At 42.5% G+C, this 18,877-nt stretch overlaps 1 protein-coding gene and 1 long non-coding RNA gene across 2 annotated transcripts in view; one reads left to right on the top strand and one right to left on the bottom strand.

Moving 5' to 3' along the window:
- The window catches only part of LOC125184873 (uncharacterized), a 31,731-nt gene extending 19,175 nt beyond the window's left edge, over positions 1-12,556 (bottom strand). Inside the window, exon 1 of the long non-coding RNA XR_010825014.1 lies at positions 11,393-12,556. This is a non-coding gene — a long non-coding RNA (uncharacterized lncRNA). The remainder of the gene's footprint in view (positions 1-11,392) is intronic.
- Positions 1-18,877, top strand: part of GALNT8 (polypeptide N-acetylgalactosaminyltransferase 8) — a 35,352-nt gene that overhangs the window by 13,438 nt on the left and 3,037 nt on the right. Inside the window, exons 5-10 of the mRNA XM_066977379.1 lie at positions 608-805; positions 5,291-5,405; positions 13,507-13,692; positions 14,984-15,121; positions 16,012-16,107; positions 16,690-16,857. Of these exons, the coding sequence (XP_066833480.1) occupies positions 608-805; positions 5,291-5,405; positions 13,507-13,692; positions 14,984-15,121; positions 16,012-16,107; positions 16,690-16,857 (901 nt within the window). The remainder of the gene's footprint in view (positions 1-607; positions 806-5,290; positions 5,406-13,506; positions 13,693-14,983; positions 15,122-16,011; positions 16,108-16,689; positions 16,858-18,877) is intronic.

Here is an 18,877-nt window from a genome sequence, read left to right on the forward strand (position 1 = left end):
TACAACAAAAGACATCCATACAAAGGTCCTTGGTGTTGAGATAAGTTTAATTTCCTTTACAATCACTGTGGTCACTCCCTACATTCTTCTCTGAGCTTTATGTCAGTCCTTGCCTATCTTCTCTGAGATTTCTTCCACTGTAGCGGTTCATTGATTGGTCAACCCTTCCATCATATAGCAGCTGTGCCATCAAGGCACAGGGAAGGAGGGGGAATGATCAGTGGTTTACTGCACCTCTCAGGGTCTTTTTCCCTTCTTCTTCTCTTCTTTCTTGTTTCTTTATGCAGATTTGTGAAGACTCTCTAGAACCTGTAGGAAGCAGTCCAGGATAGCAGTAAACCCAGCAAGTTGTGTGGAACTTATGTTTATTATAGTTAGTGACAGTCAAATTCAGAAGCTGCCTAATGTAAGGGAGAATTGAACCATGGCATTAGAAAATCACGTTACCAGTGCTCCAAGATTGGTACATAACTTTTCTTGGAGGCCAAAGTCAATGGCTTAAATAAATTATTTAACCCAGTTTTATTGAAACAAGTTGTAAAATGTAGTTTTGTTCAACAGATTTAATCTTTTTCAAGCTGAATAGACTGTTCATTCATTTTGGTAGGGCTGAACCTATTTTGTCTCGAATAAAAGAAGATCGCACTGTTATAATATCACCGGTATTTGACAATATTCGTTTTGATGACTTTGAGCTTCTTCAGTATTCAGTGGCTGCAGATGGATTTGACTGGGCACTCTGGTGCCTTTATGAACCTTTACCGGATGAATGGTATGCTCTTAAAGACGAAACAGCTCCAGTCCGGTAAGTATAAACAGCATTTGAGAGGGTTGTTTCAAAGGTGGTGGGATAGAAACTTACAAAGCACATTGCAACTAGATAGTTGGTTTGGAACTGAGGATTCTTCAGCAGACCAAAAAATCTCAGTATACCAGTTGCAGAGTTGTATTCCAGAATCTTCCTGTGCTGAGCCTGCCATTGGACTTCCAGGCATTTGCAGAGAAGTTGTTGGTTTTTCTGTCCAATATTCATGAACAAGGAGCGTGGTAGCAGTATTTAACTGTGCAAGATGAACTGTGGCCCCTGCCTATGCCTATCCAAGAATCTGCAGTGGATCTTAAGTTTGCTGGACAAGCACATATCTGAGCTGTGAAGACTCATATAGATTCAATTTGTTTCTTTCTTTGGAGATGTTGGAGTGATGCACTATAACAATAATCTTCAGCAACATTTTTCAACCCTTATTGTTCATGCATCACACAAAACCACGAAAAAGACATGAACACAATGCATATAGCTGTTATACCTACTCTTACTGCTAGGCTCCAGTCTATTTCCTTGTGTTTCTCACATCTTCCTTAAACACTCAGATTAGTTCATGTATTCAACAGAAGATGGTCACTAGTACTGTGGTATCAGCAACCAGCTTGTGATGAATAACAGAATTGTAGGATGGTTTGGGCTGGAAGGGACCTTAAACATCAACTAATTCCAACCCTCCTACCATGGGCAGGAACACCTTCGCCTAGACCAGGTTGCTCAAAGCCCCACCCAGCCTTGCCTTGAACACTTCCAGGGATGGGGCATCCACAGCTTCCCTGGGCAACCTGTTCCAGTCCCTCACCACTCAGTGAGAAAAGAATGTAATCCTAATATGTAATATAAATCTCCCTTCTCTTAGTTTAAAGCCATTACTCCTTGTACTGTCACCACACTCCTTGACAAAGAGTCCCTCCCCATCTTCCCTTTAGGCCCCCTTTAGGTACTGGAAGGCTGCTATAAGGTCTCCCTGGAGCCTTCTCTTCTCTGGAATGGACAACCCTAACTCCTTCAGCCTATCTTCATAGGAGAGGTGCTCCATCCCTGTGATCTTACTTGTGGCCCTCCTTTGGACTCCCTCTAATACTTCCATGTACTTCCTACGTTGGAGGTCCTAGAGCAGAACGCAGTATACTGGGTGGGGTCTCACAAGAGCAGAGTAGAGGGGGAGCATCACCTCCCTCGACCAGCTGGCCACGCTTCTTTTGATGCAGGCCAGAGTTTTTGATTGGCTTTCTGGGCTGCAAGCACACATTTCTGGCTCATGTTGAGCTTCTGAGCAGCCAGCACCCACAGGTCCATCTCAGGGCTACTTTCATAGAATCATAGAATCACTAGGGTTGGAAAAGACCTCCAAGATCATCTGGTCCAACCGTCCCCCTGTTACCAGTGTCATCCACTAAACCACGTCCCTAAGCACCAAATCCAACGTTTCCTTGAACACTCCCAGGGACGGTGATGCCACCACTTCCCTGGGCAACCCGTTGGAATGCTTGACTGCTCCTTCTGAAAACAAATGTCTCCTAATTTCCAACCTAAACCGGGCGCAACTTGAGGCAATTCCCTCTAGAGCTATCACTAGTTATCTGTGAGAAGAGGCTGACCCCCAGCTCCCCACACCTTCCTTTCAGGTAGCTGTAGAGAGCAATGAGGTCTCCCCTGAGCCTCCTCTTCTCCAGACTAAACAACCCCAGTTCCCTTAGCCGCTCCTCGCAGGACTTGTGTTCCAGACCCTTCACCAGCTTCGTAGCCCTTCTCTGGACACGCTCCAGGGCCTCAATGTCCTTTTTGTACTGAGGGGCCCAAAACTGAACACAGTACTCGAGGTGTGGCCTCACCAGAGCAGCATACAGGGGGACGATCACCCCCCTGGTCCTGATGGCTACACTATTCCTGATACATGCCAGGATGCTGTTGGCCTTCTTGGCCACCTGGGCACACTGCTGGGTCATGTTCAGGCGAGCATCAATCAGCACCCCCAAGATCCTTTTCCTCTGCACAACTTTCAACCCACTCTCCCCCAAGCCTGTAGCGCTGCAGGGGGTTGTTGTGACCAAAGTGCAGGACCCGGCACTTAGCCATGTTGAACCTCATCCCAGTGGCCTCTGCGCATTGACCCATCCTGTTCAGGTCCCTCTACTGGGCCTTCCTACCTTCTGGCAGATCAACACTTCACCCCAACTTGGTGTCATCTGCAGACTTACTGAGGGTGCACTCAATTCCCTCATCCAAGTCATCAATAAAGATATTAAAGAGGATGGGCCCCAACACTGACCTCTTCGGAACACCACTCTTGACCAGTCTCCTGCTGGATTTCACTCCATTCACCACCACTCTCTGGGTCTGGCCGTCCAGCCAGTTTTTAACCCAGCAAAGAGTGTACCTGTCCAAGACATGGGCTGCCAGTTTCTCCAGGAGAATACTGTGGGAGACCGTGTCAAAGGCCTTGCTGAAGTCTAGGTAGACTACATCAACAGCCTTTCCCTCACCCACCAGGCAGGTCACCCAGTCATAGAAGGGAATGAGGTTGGTGAGGCAGGACTTGCCTTTCATGAACCCATGCTGACTGGGCCTGATCCCCTAGTTGTCTTTCACATGCTGTGTGACTGCATTCAGGATGACCTGTTCCATCACCTTTCCTGGCATCGAGGTCAGGCTGACAGGTCTGTGGTTCCCCGGGTCCTCATTGCGACCGTTCTTATAGATGGGCGTCACATTAGCAAGTGTCCAGTCGTGTGGGACCTCTCCGGATGACCATGACCACTGACAGATGATGTAAAGCAGCCCAGTAATCACATCCTCCAACTCCTTCAGCACCCTTGTGTGGATCCCATCAATCCATTCTCCACCCAGCCTGTATTTGTGCTCCGCATCGCCCTGACCCAGATGCAAGACCATGTACTTGGGATTGTAGAACCTCATGAGGTTCACACAGGCCCACCTCTCAAACCTGTTAGGTCCCTCTAGATAGGTCCTCTTCCCTCCAGTGTGTTGATCACACCACACAGCTTTGGTGTCATTGGCAAACTTGATGAGGGTGCACTCAATCCCACTGTCCATGTCATTGACAAAGATGTTAAACAGCGTCGGTCCTAATACTGATCCCTGTGGAACACCATTCATTACCAATCTCCACCTGGACATCGAGCTGTTGATTGCGACTCTTAGAGTGTGATCATCCAGCCAATTCCTTATATACTTGAATACATCTGTCTCCTTGTTCCACAAGGATTTCGGGTGATCTTGACAGTCCCTTAGCTCTCAACAACCTTCTGTCACACAATATTAAAAGAAAAAAACTGGTAACAGATAAGATATAATCATGGCAGATGTTTGTATGCTGCCGCACCTTGTAACTAAATGTTGGAGATAAAGTTTCACAGATACCTAGACAAAAAGCTATATATGAAACTGGTTTCTGTAATGTGTTAAAAACATTATATAGTAAACAGTAATTGTTTGACAGGAGAATGGAAATGGAATGCTTCTATTTAAATATGAAAGGATTCCATGAACAATGCATTGGAAAAAGTCCTACTGCCCTAAATGGATCTACAAAGAGTCACCAAAGATGCAACACAAGACAATTCCTTACATATACCTTCACCAGCACCAGCCATAGGAATGCTGTCACCTTGCACCATAACCTGGTGTATGGTTCACCTCCCTGTACCAGTTCTGTTTGCCAAAAATGGTTCCTGAGCATCATTTATTTTCTTGACGACAAGGGAATCTTCCCTCCTTTATGTAGAGTTGTTCTGACCCTGTCATTCCTACTTCCATTCACCTTAACTCATTCTACTGTCAGGCCCTCTTGCACTCCATGTCAGATCATTCCCTGGTCACAACTACAGAGCAATTACAATTTCCCCTTTGGTAGCTTAAAGAATGGTTTGGTGTTGGGGAGCTTGGGGAGGAGGTCCACAATTTTTATATGGGAGAAAACGGAAATGGGTTTGGTCACAGTGGATGGGAATAACAAAAGAGGACCAAATCCACCTTCTGTCCCCTTTTCCCTAGCCTCTATGCTGGATTCATCTGCAGTGAAATTGTTCCTGTCACACAATTGTCTCATCTCTTTCAAAAGCTCAGTTGACAGCAATTTCATGATCCCCCTTAGCAATGTGTCTTACTGTGCAAGTTTTTTTAGCATAATGTCTAACCTTACTCTTCCTCGCTCCAGTTTAACTTGATTTCTTCTTGTTTTAAATATCTGAAAACTGCCTCCACATCTCTTCTCGAAATAGAACTAATTCTTTAAACAATACTAGATCATGCTTTTTAGACCATTGATCAAATTTATTTGTTGTCTTCTGGATTCCTCTCTGCTGATCCACATGTTGGTTTAAAGTTAACCTGTTACTCTCCTTTGGATATTTTGGAAGTTCAAGCTTTGATTGATGGCCAGTAGACTCTATTTTGTTTTCATCATTGTTGCTTATTTCCAATTGTGCTTGTTTTATACTACAGGAGCCCATCTATAATGGGGATTCTTGCTGCAGATAGAAAATTTCTGGGTGAGATTGGTGTACTGGATGGTGGAATGCATATATATGGAGGAGAAAATGTTGAACTTGGCCTGAGGGTAAGCCATTTTTTAACCTTTTCCTGAAAGTAGCAGTGAAAATTAGTATTCATTTTTTTTGGGGGGGAAAAAAAAATATTTCTTACTCCTATTGTTGATTTTGCACCTCTTCACATCTTCCACTCTCGACTTTTTCCAAAATTTGGGCACAATATTTTCCTTCAAATGTCATGGGGGGATGACAGTCTCCGCCAAGAAGATACATTTTTGATACATGTCATAGAAGGATTAATACAAGGAATAAGCAAGCAGATCAAAATATACAATGCCATTATTACTATAGTACCAACAAATAGTTGCATGAGCCAACGCCAACCAGGCAACAACAAAGTCGATTTTTCCCAAATGTCTCTAAAACCCCAGGAAGTGTTGTCTTGGGCCACCTCATGTAAGATTTTGGTTTTCTCCCAAATATTTTTGAGATCGGTCTACATAAATCCAGCAACTGGCATTAATTATAGTGCAAACACCTCCTTGCAAGGCCAGTAATAAACCCATGCCCATTAGATTCTGGAATACCATCTCTGACAAACTTGTCACCTCCTCTTGCAGTGCCCTGCTCACATCTAGAGTGTTATTTTCTAATTCTTCAACTATGGCTGAGATACTCACAATAGCTTTTCCTAACTCACTCACCCTTAACCAAGGGATAAACCACCCTGCAAAACTATGAAACACTGTTCCTCTCTCCACTACAGGATTAATTGAAGTTCTCTTGATTCTGCATAGGTGGGTCTCAAGGAGACCTGTGCTTTGGTTTTGCATATCCTCAGTAATGATTATGTTCAGAATTATTGCTTGCACCCAGGGTGCAAGCTCCCTTCCATCCTAGGGGAAACGCTTTCCTGGCCCTATTATCACATTGCCAATACCACCCTTTGCCATTTGGGACTGGCCATCCAGTTACTGAATGATTCCTGCACCATGTTTGGTGTGCATTATATATATTAGCACTCCCGTAATTACCATATTTGGTACAATATGGATAATTCCCTACCTTATGGGTAACATTCCCACACCCAGGGTTAGTATTATTGCTCCCTGAATTTCCATCAGTATGAAGAATGATATGCATACTAATATAAAAACCAGAATACTGTGGGGACACTCTAATTCTACGTAATCCAACCCTTTTCCGCAATTACACATGGTATTCATTAATTTTTCCAAACAAGTTAAAGGTTAGTTTACAACTATGATCTACACTTCCTCCTAATTTTCATTTTAAAGGTTCTCCTATAGGAACGGTCTCCCAGGTCTCAGGGTCTATTGATGCCTTCACCCGGATGTAGTGAGTCCACCCTTTCTCAGCTGTTCTCATTCTCAGTAGTCAGGAGTACTTGGAATGGTCACTCCCACTCAGGCTGTAGCTTTGATTCCCTTCATGTTTGTATCAAAACCTAATCTCCTGCTTGAAATGGTTGGATTGGGACTTCCAGAGATGGAGTCTGAGCTAACAATCCACAGGCCCTAAGAGATGACAAAGAGGATGACAGCCCAAGTATATAATTTTTGAGAAAAACATCTTTTGTCTCAAATTGAGATAACTCATTCCCTTTGCCCAGGTACGGCAATCCAAATAAAATTTCATATGGTGAAACTGCCACATCTTTTCTTGGTGCCATTTGAATTTGGAGAAGTGCCAAAGGTAAGCACTTCATCCAGGGGAGCCAAGTTTCCAGTACTAACTTACTCAATTGCTTCTTTACTGTCTGATTCATCTGCTCCAACGTTCCAGAAGAGGAAGGATGCCAAGGAGTGTGAAATTCCCTTGTAATTCCTAGAGTCCACATTAGCCCTTGCAATATTTGTGATGTAAAGTGACTTCCTTGATCAGAGTCAATATTTTAAACAATTCCATACCTGGGAATTATCTGTTCTAAAATTACCTTAGCTACCGCATTCACAGTGTAGCAGATACTGAAGGGAAAGCTTCCACCCACCCTGACACATGATCGACCAAGACTAATAAGTATTTAAATCTACCTACTCTATGGAGTTCTTTAATATTTACCTGTACACTTTGGAAGGTCGAATTTCTGTTTCTCGCCCCCCTTTAGGCTGGCTGCCGATAATTGTTATGTTTATTTACCCTGCATACTTGGTTAGCCAGAGTATATATTCTCTCACATACATATTTCCATAGCACAGTGTCACACGTTGCTTGAACTCCGTAATGACTCCCTCGATGTAAAACAGTTAATATTTCTCCTGTCCTGACAACAGAAGATCATCCACATATTGTAACATTAGCACCCCTTCCAGTGGTTGGAATTGCTCCAAAGTCTGCTCTAGAACTTTCCCAAATAAATTTGGTGACTCTGTAAACCCCTGAAGTAAAACTGTCCATCTGTATTTTTGTTTCTGCCCCATTTCAGGGTCTTTCCACTTGAAGGCAAATATATCTCTACTCTTGGGGTCCAATGGACAGGCTCAGAAGGCATCTTTTAAATCAATCATACTAAACCACTTACACTCATGTGGGATCTTGCTCATCAGAGTGTATGGATTTGGAATTACAGGGTGCCACTTCTGCACTATCTCATTGATCTTTCTTCCGCCAGCCTTTCTGACTGCCAGCCTTCCTTACCGTCAGGATAGGAGTGTTAAAGGGAGACAAGCGTGGCTCCAATAACCCATCTGTAATCAGCCCTTTTATTACTGGTTTAAGACCAAATTGTCCTTCAGTTGAGATAAGGTATTGCTTCTGATTTATTGCCTCATATCCTTCCTGCATACCTGTCCTCAGGAGAGTGATATTAAGCCCTCCTCTATTTCCTTCCATGACCCATACCACAGGGTCTTTCTCTTTTTCATCAACCTCTGTCAATAACTTCATTGACACTGTTATTCCAGTCTAACAACTTACAATTTGAATGCCCAATTTCATCATCAAATCCTTTCCCAACAAGTTAGTCCCTGCCTTGGGTACATTCAATAATTGCCCAGTGATCGTTTTATACCTTAGTCTCAGTTTGGTGTCCCCAAAAAGTGGCACTGTTATCCCAGTCCCTTCTGTCCCTGTCACCTTTAGGGTTTCATTAGTTAATTTAAGCCCTGATACTTTATGGGCCAGTGATGACCTAGCTGCCCCAGCGTACTGGGTTTTTGTAGCAAGGTTTTAGTAGCAGGGGGCTGCAGGGGTGGCCTGTGTGAGAAGAATCCAAAAGCTGCCCCATGTCAAATCAGAGCCAGTTTCAGCAGGCTCCAAAGGGACCAACTGCTGCCCAGAGCCGAGCTGACAAGCGATGTTGTTTGTGCTTCTGTGAGAGCAGATTTGAGAAAGGGGGGGGGGGGGGGGGGTAATGGGACAAAAAACAAACAAACAAAACTGCTGCACAACAGCAGTTGGGAGACAGGAGTGAGAAACAGCCCTACAGCCCCCAAGGTCAGTGAAGAAGGAGGGCAGGAGGTGCTCCAGGCATGGAGCAGCAGTTCCCCTGCGGCCTGTGGAGAGGCCTCTGGTGGAGCAGGCTGTCCCCTGCAGCCCATGGAGCAGATCTCCACGCTGCAGCCCGTGGAGGAGCCCCCGGTGGGGCAGGTGGATGTGGCCTGGAGGAGGCTGCGGCCCACAGGAGCAGGCCCCGGGCTGGAGCTGCAGCCCGTGGAGAGGAGCCCACGCAGGAGCAGGGGGTCTGGGGGGAGCCGCCACTCGTGGGGGACCCATGCTGGAGCAGTTTGCTCCTGGGGGATGGACCCTGCAGCATGGACCCATACCAGGAGCAGCTCACAAATAGCTGCCACCCATGGAGAAGCCCACACAAGACTAGCACCCGATGGGAGGGACCCCATGGTGGAGCAGAGAAGAGAGCAATCGTGAGTGAGCTGCAGAGAAAAAGTGTTACAGACCGACCACAGCCCCCACTCCCAGCCCTCCTACGCCAGTTTATGGTAGGGGAGGATGTGGAAGAGGGTGGATGTGGAGAATGCGCTCCCAGCTTGTTTCTTTTTTTGTTTCACACTGCTCCAGCCCATCAGCAATAGGTAACAAATTTTATTAATCTCCCTATTCTGAGTCTGTTTTAACTGTTACAGTAACTGTTGAGTGATCTCCCTGTCCTTACCTCAGTCCTTGAGACCTTTTCATTGTATTTTCTTCCCCTTTCCCTTTGAGAAGGGGGAGTGATGCAGTTGTAGTGGAGCTCAGCTGCTCAGCTGGGTAAAACCATAACACCCATTATCTATTTTAAATAGAACTGCTTCATTAGGTCCCACCACTATATTTATCAGGGGCGCTCAGTGGGACCAGCTTTCTGAGAAGCCCTGACTCCCCTATTCTGAATTTATAACAGCAAACAATCTCTCCTCCTTCTTCCATTCCAGACACTCCTGTTTGAGGTGACTGGCCCGGCCACACTTAAAACATTTTCTCAAAGCCTGTCCCTGCTAGGATTTAGGCTGTAACACAGGTAGCTTTCCTTGCCTGCCATTCTTTTGTCTCTCTTCCTCTCCCTTCCATCCTGGGTCTGACTTCCCCTGAAACTTTTCTTCCTCTGTCTCCGACCCTCTGTCTCACTACCTGGTCCACTGTGAAGACCATTAGTTTCACTTTCTGCTTTTCCTTCTCATCTACCCTCCTGACAAACACCTTCTGGGCCTCCCACAGGAGGGTCTCCAATGACTGTTTGCTCCATCCTTCCACCTTCTGGAGCTTTTCTGTATATCTGGCCAGGCTTTAGTGACAAAATCAACTTTCAAGAGCCCTTGGGCTACTGGATCCTCAGGATTCATCCCCAAGTACTCTCTTATTCGTGCTTCCTTAATTCCCATTATTATTATATCCCTTAAGTCTCCCATATGATTTCTGTGTTGTGGTTTATTATCCCAGTTGGGGTCGGCAAAAGGATATTTCTGCTTTTCTGGAATTATTTTTTGTCCTGGGGCGTTGGTTCTTTCCCATTCTTGCATAGCTGCCTGCTTAATCATTCCCCCCCCCCTTCTCCAGTGAATAACATACTCAAGATCGATATTGTCCCCCCTGCCCTGAATATAAATTAGGCCCTAGAAACTGATCTAACTGTTCTGCTAGTCCTGTAGGGTCCTCAGTTAAAGACTTCATTTCCTTCTTAAATTTCCTAACCTCTCTGCTGGGGGGGGGGGGAGTTCACATAACCTATTTGTCCTTGTCCCACTGAGCCCTTCTTGCCAGAGTCCAGAATGCACTTTTTCTCTAGGGTCGGGGTTAACTGCAGTCCTTGGCTCCCTTACTAGAGCGGCTGCTGCTGCTACTGGTGCAATATTAGGATTGCCGGGGAGGGGGGGGGGGGGGGGAAGGGGGGGATTTATCCAAGGGTTTCCATCAACCTGCACTTCCCTCTGACTCCTCTTTCTCCTGGTCATAGCCCTTTTTCAATAAAAACTGACTTACCCCCTGCACGCAGCAAGCAGCATAACAACTCCTCCTCCAAACATGGAGTCTTATTGTTTACGTATAAATTCAAAGCCTGACAAACCCAATTTTCATTAGACCCATATTTTGGCCAAAATACTGCTGTTCCCTCAATTGGTTCTTTTGTTTAGATTAATACACAGTTTTTAATCATTTTCTTTTTATCATTTCCTCTAGTTTGGGGATTATTCTTTTCCAATTTCTTATCATTCTTCCTGAAGGAATGCTGGTAGGCACTGCCTTAGGGACATCTCCCTGTCCCCTGGAACCCTTATTTCCTATTTTTCCTAGCCCTTGTCAGTGTGCTGCTGCAGAAATTTTTCCTCCTGCAGGGTACCACACACGAAAGTTCCAGTTTGAGAAAATGGGGGTGTACTGCTGAGCACTTTACTGTGCACAGAGGTACTGTACACCAGATTTCCACAAGACTCTTCCTTTCTCTCTTCTAACTCTTACTTTGTCTGTCTCTGGCTGTGCCCCTTGTGGAGCTACAGAACCACGGATCAGGACTCCACACTCACTTCGTGCAAAAGTACATCTCAGTCACACTTCACACGAGTCTTACCCAACCCCCAAGGCAATACTTAATATTTCTTACCTTGATCTGTGCACAGAGTTACTGGGTCGGTTCTCGAAACTGGAGTGCCTACCTTCCTTTCTTCCCTAATTCTTCACTGATCCTTTCTTCTTAACCAGTCTTGGTTCCTTTGTCAGCTCTCTGCAGAGCCACTGTCACCAAGGCACAGGACCGCTGAAATCAGTGGGGCACGCTTTCCTGCTGCAGTGGTAATGGGGCTCCTCTGAAGGCAACTGGATCCTGGGCGAGCCCCCAGTTTGTGAGAAATAATCTGCAGCTGCAGATCTCAGTGAAGTACCATTTTTATTCATGATTGCAATGGCAGGTGTTCGGCAAGCAGGAGCGCACAGCGGAAGTGTATCAAAGGCCTGTACTCCCTATTACCCGACGCTTGATTCCTTCCTTGTTGCCTCATTGGCTGAGTGCTACAGGTTCATGAACTATGCACTGGTTGTTACAATGCCCTGTATGTGCAATTTTATTTGACCAACCTTTAATTTCACCTGTTTCTACTTTCTTTTCTTTTTTTTTCTCTCTTTTTTTTTTTTTTTTTTTTTTGAACTGGAGGGGCCCATGATTTTGTAGCTTCTTGTTCTTGATGATTCTGCAACTGCTTGTCTTTTTTTTCTTAATCATCCTCCTTATTTTGGGACAGTGGGACTTTCCACTGTCCCCTTATCTGCTTAACATACTCCCCACTGCTATATCTGTGCAATCACTTTTGAAAATGAAAGGTTAGTGGAATTTTCCACTGCAAAAGCACAACTTTAATCCTTAAAACAAAACAGAAATGTCCATGTCCCCTAGAAAGTAATGTATTCTTCAACTTCAGATGTCTTCAAATCAAGAATGGATGACTTCCCCCCCTCCCCAACATTGTTATCTGGAGTGTCTTCAGCTATTAGGGAACATGTTACAGAAATAAAAATTCCATTAGCAAGTATTTTTGAAAAGTAATAGTGGATGGAGACATTCTAGAAGACCTGAGAAGATTGAAAAAAGAAAAGAAAGAAAAAAAAAAAAAAAACATAGTGCTTATCTTTCTAAAGAAATATGAAAGCCACGGGGCTTTGAAAGACAGTAGTAACCAGGTTCAAAATGAACAAGAGGGAGGAGTAACTTCACTCTTCCAGCTGCAGATTTGTGGATCTCCTTCCAAACAGTATGGTGGGTCTTAAAAATTTTCAGTCATTCATGGGAGGACTGAAGAGTTATTGAAGAAAAACCTAGTCAGAGTTAGTAAACACCAGTGAATCACAGGAATAAGCAGAAAGTCCCCTGGCCTGAAAATAAGTGAGGACTGTGAGAGGTAACATATGTATTTGGCTTGTTCTTACCCTTTTCCAGGAATAAGTTTGTAGTTTGTTCTGTATACAGAATACAGGTTAGATGGACCTTTGGTCCAGTATGGACATTTTCTCATGTTCTTACAGCTCTTTTTATTTTTAGTTCTGAATTAGTAAACTTGAGTTTAGATTAGCATAGCTTCTGGCCTCTTGAGGACACACTTGCACTGGTTCATATATAGTAAGGCTGGGTATGTTTGCGCTGGATCTTTGGTACTTTTGAAGTGTTGGCTGTAGCCTGCTTAGGTATCTCTTTGAATGCCATGTACATATTTTCCAGGAACCCACTGGATTTTTTTCTTCCTCTTGAATTCTTCCTAACATATAAGATTTTGCAGGATGAATTTTGTTCTCAGGATGTTCCAGGCAATGTCACTGCTCCTGACAGTTCCTAATTCAGATCCACATTCACCACAGTATTTAGCAGTCTAGCTTCTAGTGAGACTGTTTGGAGGCATATACCAGTTTGCCTTAGAGTATCAAAGTGGTTCTGAGTGCCTTTGCAGCAGGAAACTGGTGAGCAGTTCTGTTGATGATGATGGCAAAGAAAAGGAAGAAAGAATATTCCTTTGCTCTCCTGGACTTGTGATAGGGCAACACACAGTAGAAATGAGAGGTATTGAAAAATTCTCATTCACTCAAGCTGGGAAATATAACTTGGAATGTTGAGGGCATGGCAGTTCATCTGGTGAAAGACTAGGGAGACCAAAAATGGGAACATTTTAACAAAAATGCATAGAGCTTGAAGAAATAGGCAACTTCACCTGACATTCTCTCTTCTTGATCCAGGCCTGGCAGTGTGGAGGTAAAATAGAAGTACTGCCCTGTTCGAGAATTGCTCATTTGGAAAGAGCCCACAAGCCTTACTTGCCAGACTTGAGTATTGCAGTGAAACGCAATGCCTTGCGAGTAGCGGAAGTATGGATGGATGACTACAAGTACATGGTCTACTTTGCATGGAATCTTCCAATTGAGGTGGCAATGTTCTCCTATGTTTCAAACTGATAACCAGGGTTTAAAAGTGGTCAAATAAGAGCTTATGGTTATAAGAGTGGTTATTAAAAAAAAAGTTATTAATATTGATATGGTGATAATTATTGGTATGGATGACATCTAAGAGCCATGCTCATAGACTTGTTCCTCTTTGGCTAAGAAAGCAGTGTGAATTACATCAGGCACCACTCATAAAGTGTTTTCAAATGCAGTAGTTCATTCATGTTAATCACAGTATATCGACTTCTCATTTGGCTTGATATTCTTAACACTCACTGAGATCTATGAAGTAAGTCTTATAAAATTAGGTCCCTGTTTGATTCTTTGTTGGAATTTTCTGGTTCTCTCTCACTTTGTGAAGTCATTTACTGTTCAAGTTTTTTTACTCCTGTTCATGAAAAACATTTTTACACTGCTATTTTTCCTTTAATAATAATTTGTCCTTTAATTGTTTCTTTTATTTATTTTTTATATATATATGGATATATATTTAATTAACTTCAGTACTTGTGAATATGATTTTAACCTGTACAAACTGTTGAAGATATGGAATTGTCAAGTCATTTGAGTATGTAATCTTTGGTTAATAACAAAAACTGTATGAATTTTCCCAGTCTGCCCTTAGTGGGTTTATGAATCTTTAACAAAGGAAGAATAGCTTCCCATCTACTTGTATTTTGCTTGTATTAAAGAAACAAATCAAAATATATAGTCACATACTATAAATTAAAACATCAGAATAATTCATTTCCCTTTCCCATTAATTAACCTTTACAGTAAATATATGGAATTTTTCATCTGAATATGGTAGTCATCAAAAACTAAGCTTTTAGTTGTAACATACATAACAGTTTTCACAATGAATGAAACCTGTGTGAAAATTGTTCATTTCTAATGACCACTTTTCTCTGGGATGTACAAATGAAGGTCAAATTCCTAAGCTAACTGATTCAGGCCTCAGACTGCATTTTAGAAAACTGCTTAAAGGCTGGATATAAATTCTTGTAGGACTTATCTCTGTCAAACTTTCCTACTTTGATATTCTTTATATTTATGAAATCATAACATGTTAGTTTTTCATCAATGTATTGGTACTTCTAGGCAAAACAAGTTCTGAATTTCTGAAGTTTAAAAACATGCATGGATTTTTCAAAATGACCTTTTGAATATAATTTGTATGTCATTAATAGGAAATATGGAGAAATAAGTCTGTGTTTTTCCTGGTTTCTCAGATGACTTTTATGTTCTGAAATTAAGTATGGTGTTCTTGCAGAATTCTGGAATAGACTATGGAGATCTTTCTTCCAGAAAAGAGCTAAGGAAAAAACTGAACTGTAAAGGCTTTGACTGGTACATAAAAAATGTTTACCCTAATTTAAGATTTCTTCCCAACATTGTTGGCTATGGAACAGTAAGTACTGAGTCTATTTCAAATATGGAAAAACTCATTAACTCTAGTGTTAGGAAGAAATGTTGCAAACACTGTTTTTCTGATTGTAATATATTTCCCTAGAAACTTTAAAAAGTCTTTTAACATGTCTTTCTAGACATTAAAGCTTTCAAACATCTTTTTTCATATTAGTTGTCAAACTAGAATTTCTAAACTGTGGTTATTGTATACATGCTGATGAGAGTACAAAAGTAATTTGGGAAAGTGCATAATATGCGTTGTTTTACTATATGAAAAGCTCACTAACTGTTCAACAAGAATAGATCGACAACTTCTTGTAAGTACCTGCATTTTTCCATGGAGTAGAATAGTAAGGATTGGATTGTATGGATTTTTTCTGCAGAAGTTAGCAGGATAATTTGGAAAACATGAAGGTATGAATCGAGATAGCAAATAGTTTAGCAATAGTTCTAGAGAATAGCAATATATATAATTGCAATAGTTCTCCCTGTTTACAAAAGGGAGAACTAGTCATCCAGGCTGCAGTGGCTTCTTAACATAGCTAGACAGATTCTAGACCCAGGCTTATATACCTTGCTGTAGCTGGGCAGTGATACCCACCTGTTTGGAGCTGTCTGGTGACTTCTGAGATGGTGCAATGTTACACAACGTTTATGAGCCTTTGAAGTACCTTAGATTTGCTTTTGATTTTTACTGTGATGAATAATTTCTACAACAGTAATTCAAGATTTTTTTTTTTTCTAAAACCATATTGCACTTCCCACTTCAGGATTCAATACTAAGCTCTGAAAAAAGTAACATTACTCTCAGGACAGTTTCTAAAATTAGTGATGAGGAGTCAAAAATAGAATTGCTGTTCCTCATGGTAAATTTCCTATTTTATTCTGTAGATGAAAAACACATTGAAAGAAGACATCTGTATTGATCAAGGTCCGGTCCCTGGAAACACACCAATTATATATCCCTGTCATGCATACTCACCACAGGTAATGCAAACAAGTGAACAGATATTCACATATGAGGTATTGCTAACTGTTACTTTTAAGCGCTCAAAGGGACATGAAAAAGGTACTTCAAGACTATTCTCTCTATGCTTTGAAAGGGAAATATTAAACTTTATTTCATTAAATTCTAATCCCCAATCCAACTGGTAGCAGAGCAGGCTCATGTGGATATCTAAGTGCATTAAACTAAGGTTTTTGATTTAGCCTTGCTGAAAAATGTGAGACCTTATGTTGATACTGATCCTGTTGATTGACAGAAGATCAGCACGTTAAAAGGGAGAGAGATGGAGCTCTTCCACACACCTCACTGCCTACTCTCTCCATAGGTAGGAAGCTGAGGGTTACCATTCAGGAGTAAGCATCCTGCTTTTTTTCATTACCACAGGAGAAAGATGTTGTATGGTGTCACATTCGTCCTAGTTTAATTACTGAGAGATCAGTGAGTACTGGTACTGTACAGGTGATACAGCTCAATATCAGTTTGGGAACTGTGTTCTATCCATCTGCTGATGAGATTTCCTTAGCACTTTAATTCACTGTCAGTGGTGTCACCTTGCCTTTCAGCACGTGTTTTATCACAGCACAGGCGAAATGTACATAGGAGGTTTACGTGCCCGACTAAATGCAGTTGATCGATGTGTAACAGACCCTGGGAGTGGGGACCTGCCAATTTTAGAGCAATGTGACATAGCTGTGAGTAAAGGCCTGAACTTGCACTGGGATTTTAAGCAGGTAGGTGCATTTCTATGTCCCCACATTTCGATAAGCTTTCCCATTATGAGTAACCCTTAAACACTTTCCTTGCATAGCAGTTTGCCTGTGAATAGTGTTGCCTCAATTTCAAGACTTGCAGGTGCCACTACAAGAGCTAAGGTGAAGTTGATTTCATCTTCAGGGGTGTGTGATATGGGGAATGGTCACACAACAGAAGCTGACCAGTCTTCACTTGTTATCTGAACCATAGCCACTTACATTTGTCCATCTGTCTGTCTGTCTGGGTAGAATCAGCTGGCTTAAGCCTGTTACACAAAGGTTAAAGCATAAAGGTCTTGTCATTTTTAGTTGGGAAGACTAAAAACATTCACTTGCTCACAGCTCAGCTGAAAGGTACGAAATATGCAAGCCCAAGAGTCTCTATTGCTTTTGGTCTGACTGTGCATTGTGAACCCTCTCCACTATCCACCATCTGTCCTCCCAGTCTTATCATGGGACCTGTTGGTCTTAAGGGAAAAAGTAACAGGCCTGCTCCCTCTCTGGTACTTTCATCTGTAACAGTGTCTGAGCATGGAAGTCCTAGCCAGAGATCAAGCTAGGTTCATCCTTTCAGTGCTCTGGTTACAGCTGGCCGTTAGAGTCTTCATGCTATGAAAAGTTCAGTTGTCTCCATTTGTGCAGTATTTATGCTAGCTGATGCTGATGACATGCTTAAGAGCCTCAGTGATACTTTCATCTTCTGTATTCAGTACCTCTTCCTTCTGCTTAGTCAACTAGTCTAGGAGAGAGACAGCCATGGTGTATGATGGTGCAGGGGGAGGATAAACTGGCAGCAACAGCAATGACGGAGGGAGAGGTGGGAAAGGAAGCCATGCATCTTCACCCTTGTCAGGCAGTTCAAACCTTATTAGCTTATGTAAGTAGTAGTTAATTAATTTTACATAGGATGTATGGGCAATGTCTACTATATATCCCTCTCAGTAAAAAACTAAACAGGAGACAAATCCAGTAAGAGTGGTAGAGAATAGAGTTGAACTGGTGAAAGCCAAAGGTTTCAGTGAAGTATAACAAATATTATAGATTTACATGGTCTCCAGAAATTCTAATACAGAATTTCTTTTATCTTTAGTCTGGGCTGTAACCATAAAACTTAGAAAAAAGTGCAGGTGTGTTTCTGGAAGATTTAGATCCACCTTAAAAGTAAACTTTCAGTTCCTCATATGTGTCGAGCATTATTATAATCAAACAACTGGCAAACAGGAGCCAGTTAAGATCCTGTTGGTCTGGAGCCCAGCTACTTGTCAACATCCTCGTTTCCAGTGTAACGAGATGACTTAATCACACCCCACTGCATTCGCAATAGTTAAAACTGAAATATTAACTTAGAGATAAGGCATGACCGTTCTTTTATCTGTTATTAGTTTTATTGAGAAATAGGATGCAGTGTTAAGATATGTTAAGATTTATTTAGAAACAGGATACAGTGTTAAGAATTGGCAGTCTGTTGAAGTTCCTGCTGACTGGAAGAGGGAACTTCATAACCCCCATTTTTAAAAAGAGAAAAAGGGAAGATCCAGAGAACTACAGGCCAGTCAGTCCCACCTCTGTGCCTGGCAAGATCATGGAGCAGATCCTCCTGGAAACTATGCTAAGGCACATGGAAAATAAGGAGGTGATTGGTAATAGCCGACATGGCCTCATTAAGGGAAGATTGTGCTTGACAAATCTTGTGGCCTTTTGCAGTGGGGTTACAGCATTGGTGGATAGGGGAGGAGCAACTGATATAATTTGTGTGGACTTGTGCAAAGCATTTGACACTGTCCTGCATGATATCCTTGTCTTTATATTGGAAAGACATGGATTTGATGGATGGACCACTCATTGGGTAAGGAATTCATAGGATGGTCACACTCAAAGAGTTGTGGTCAATGGCTCAATGTCCAGGTGGAGATCAGTCATGACTGGTGTCCCTGAGGGGCAGGTATTGGGACTGACACTGTTTAACATCTTTATCAGTGACATGGACAGTGGGATTGAA

The sequence above is a fragment of the Anser cygnoides genome, chromosome 1, assembly GCF_040182565.1.
Source record: "Anser cygnoides isolate HZ-2024a breed goose chromosome 1, Taihu_goose_T2T_genome, whole genome shotgun sequence".
NCBI lineage: Eukaryota > Metazoa > Chordata > Aves > Anseriformes > Anatidae > Anser > Anser cygnoides.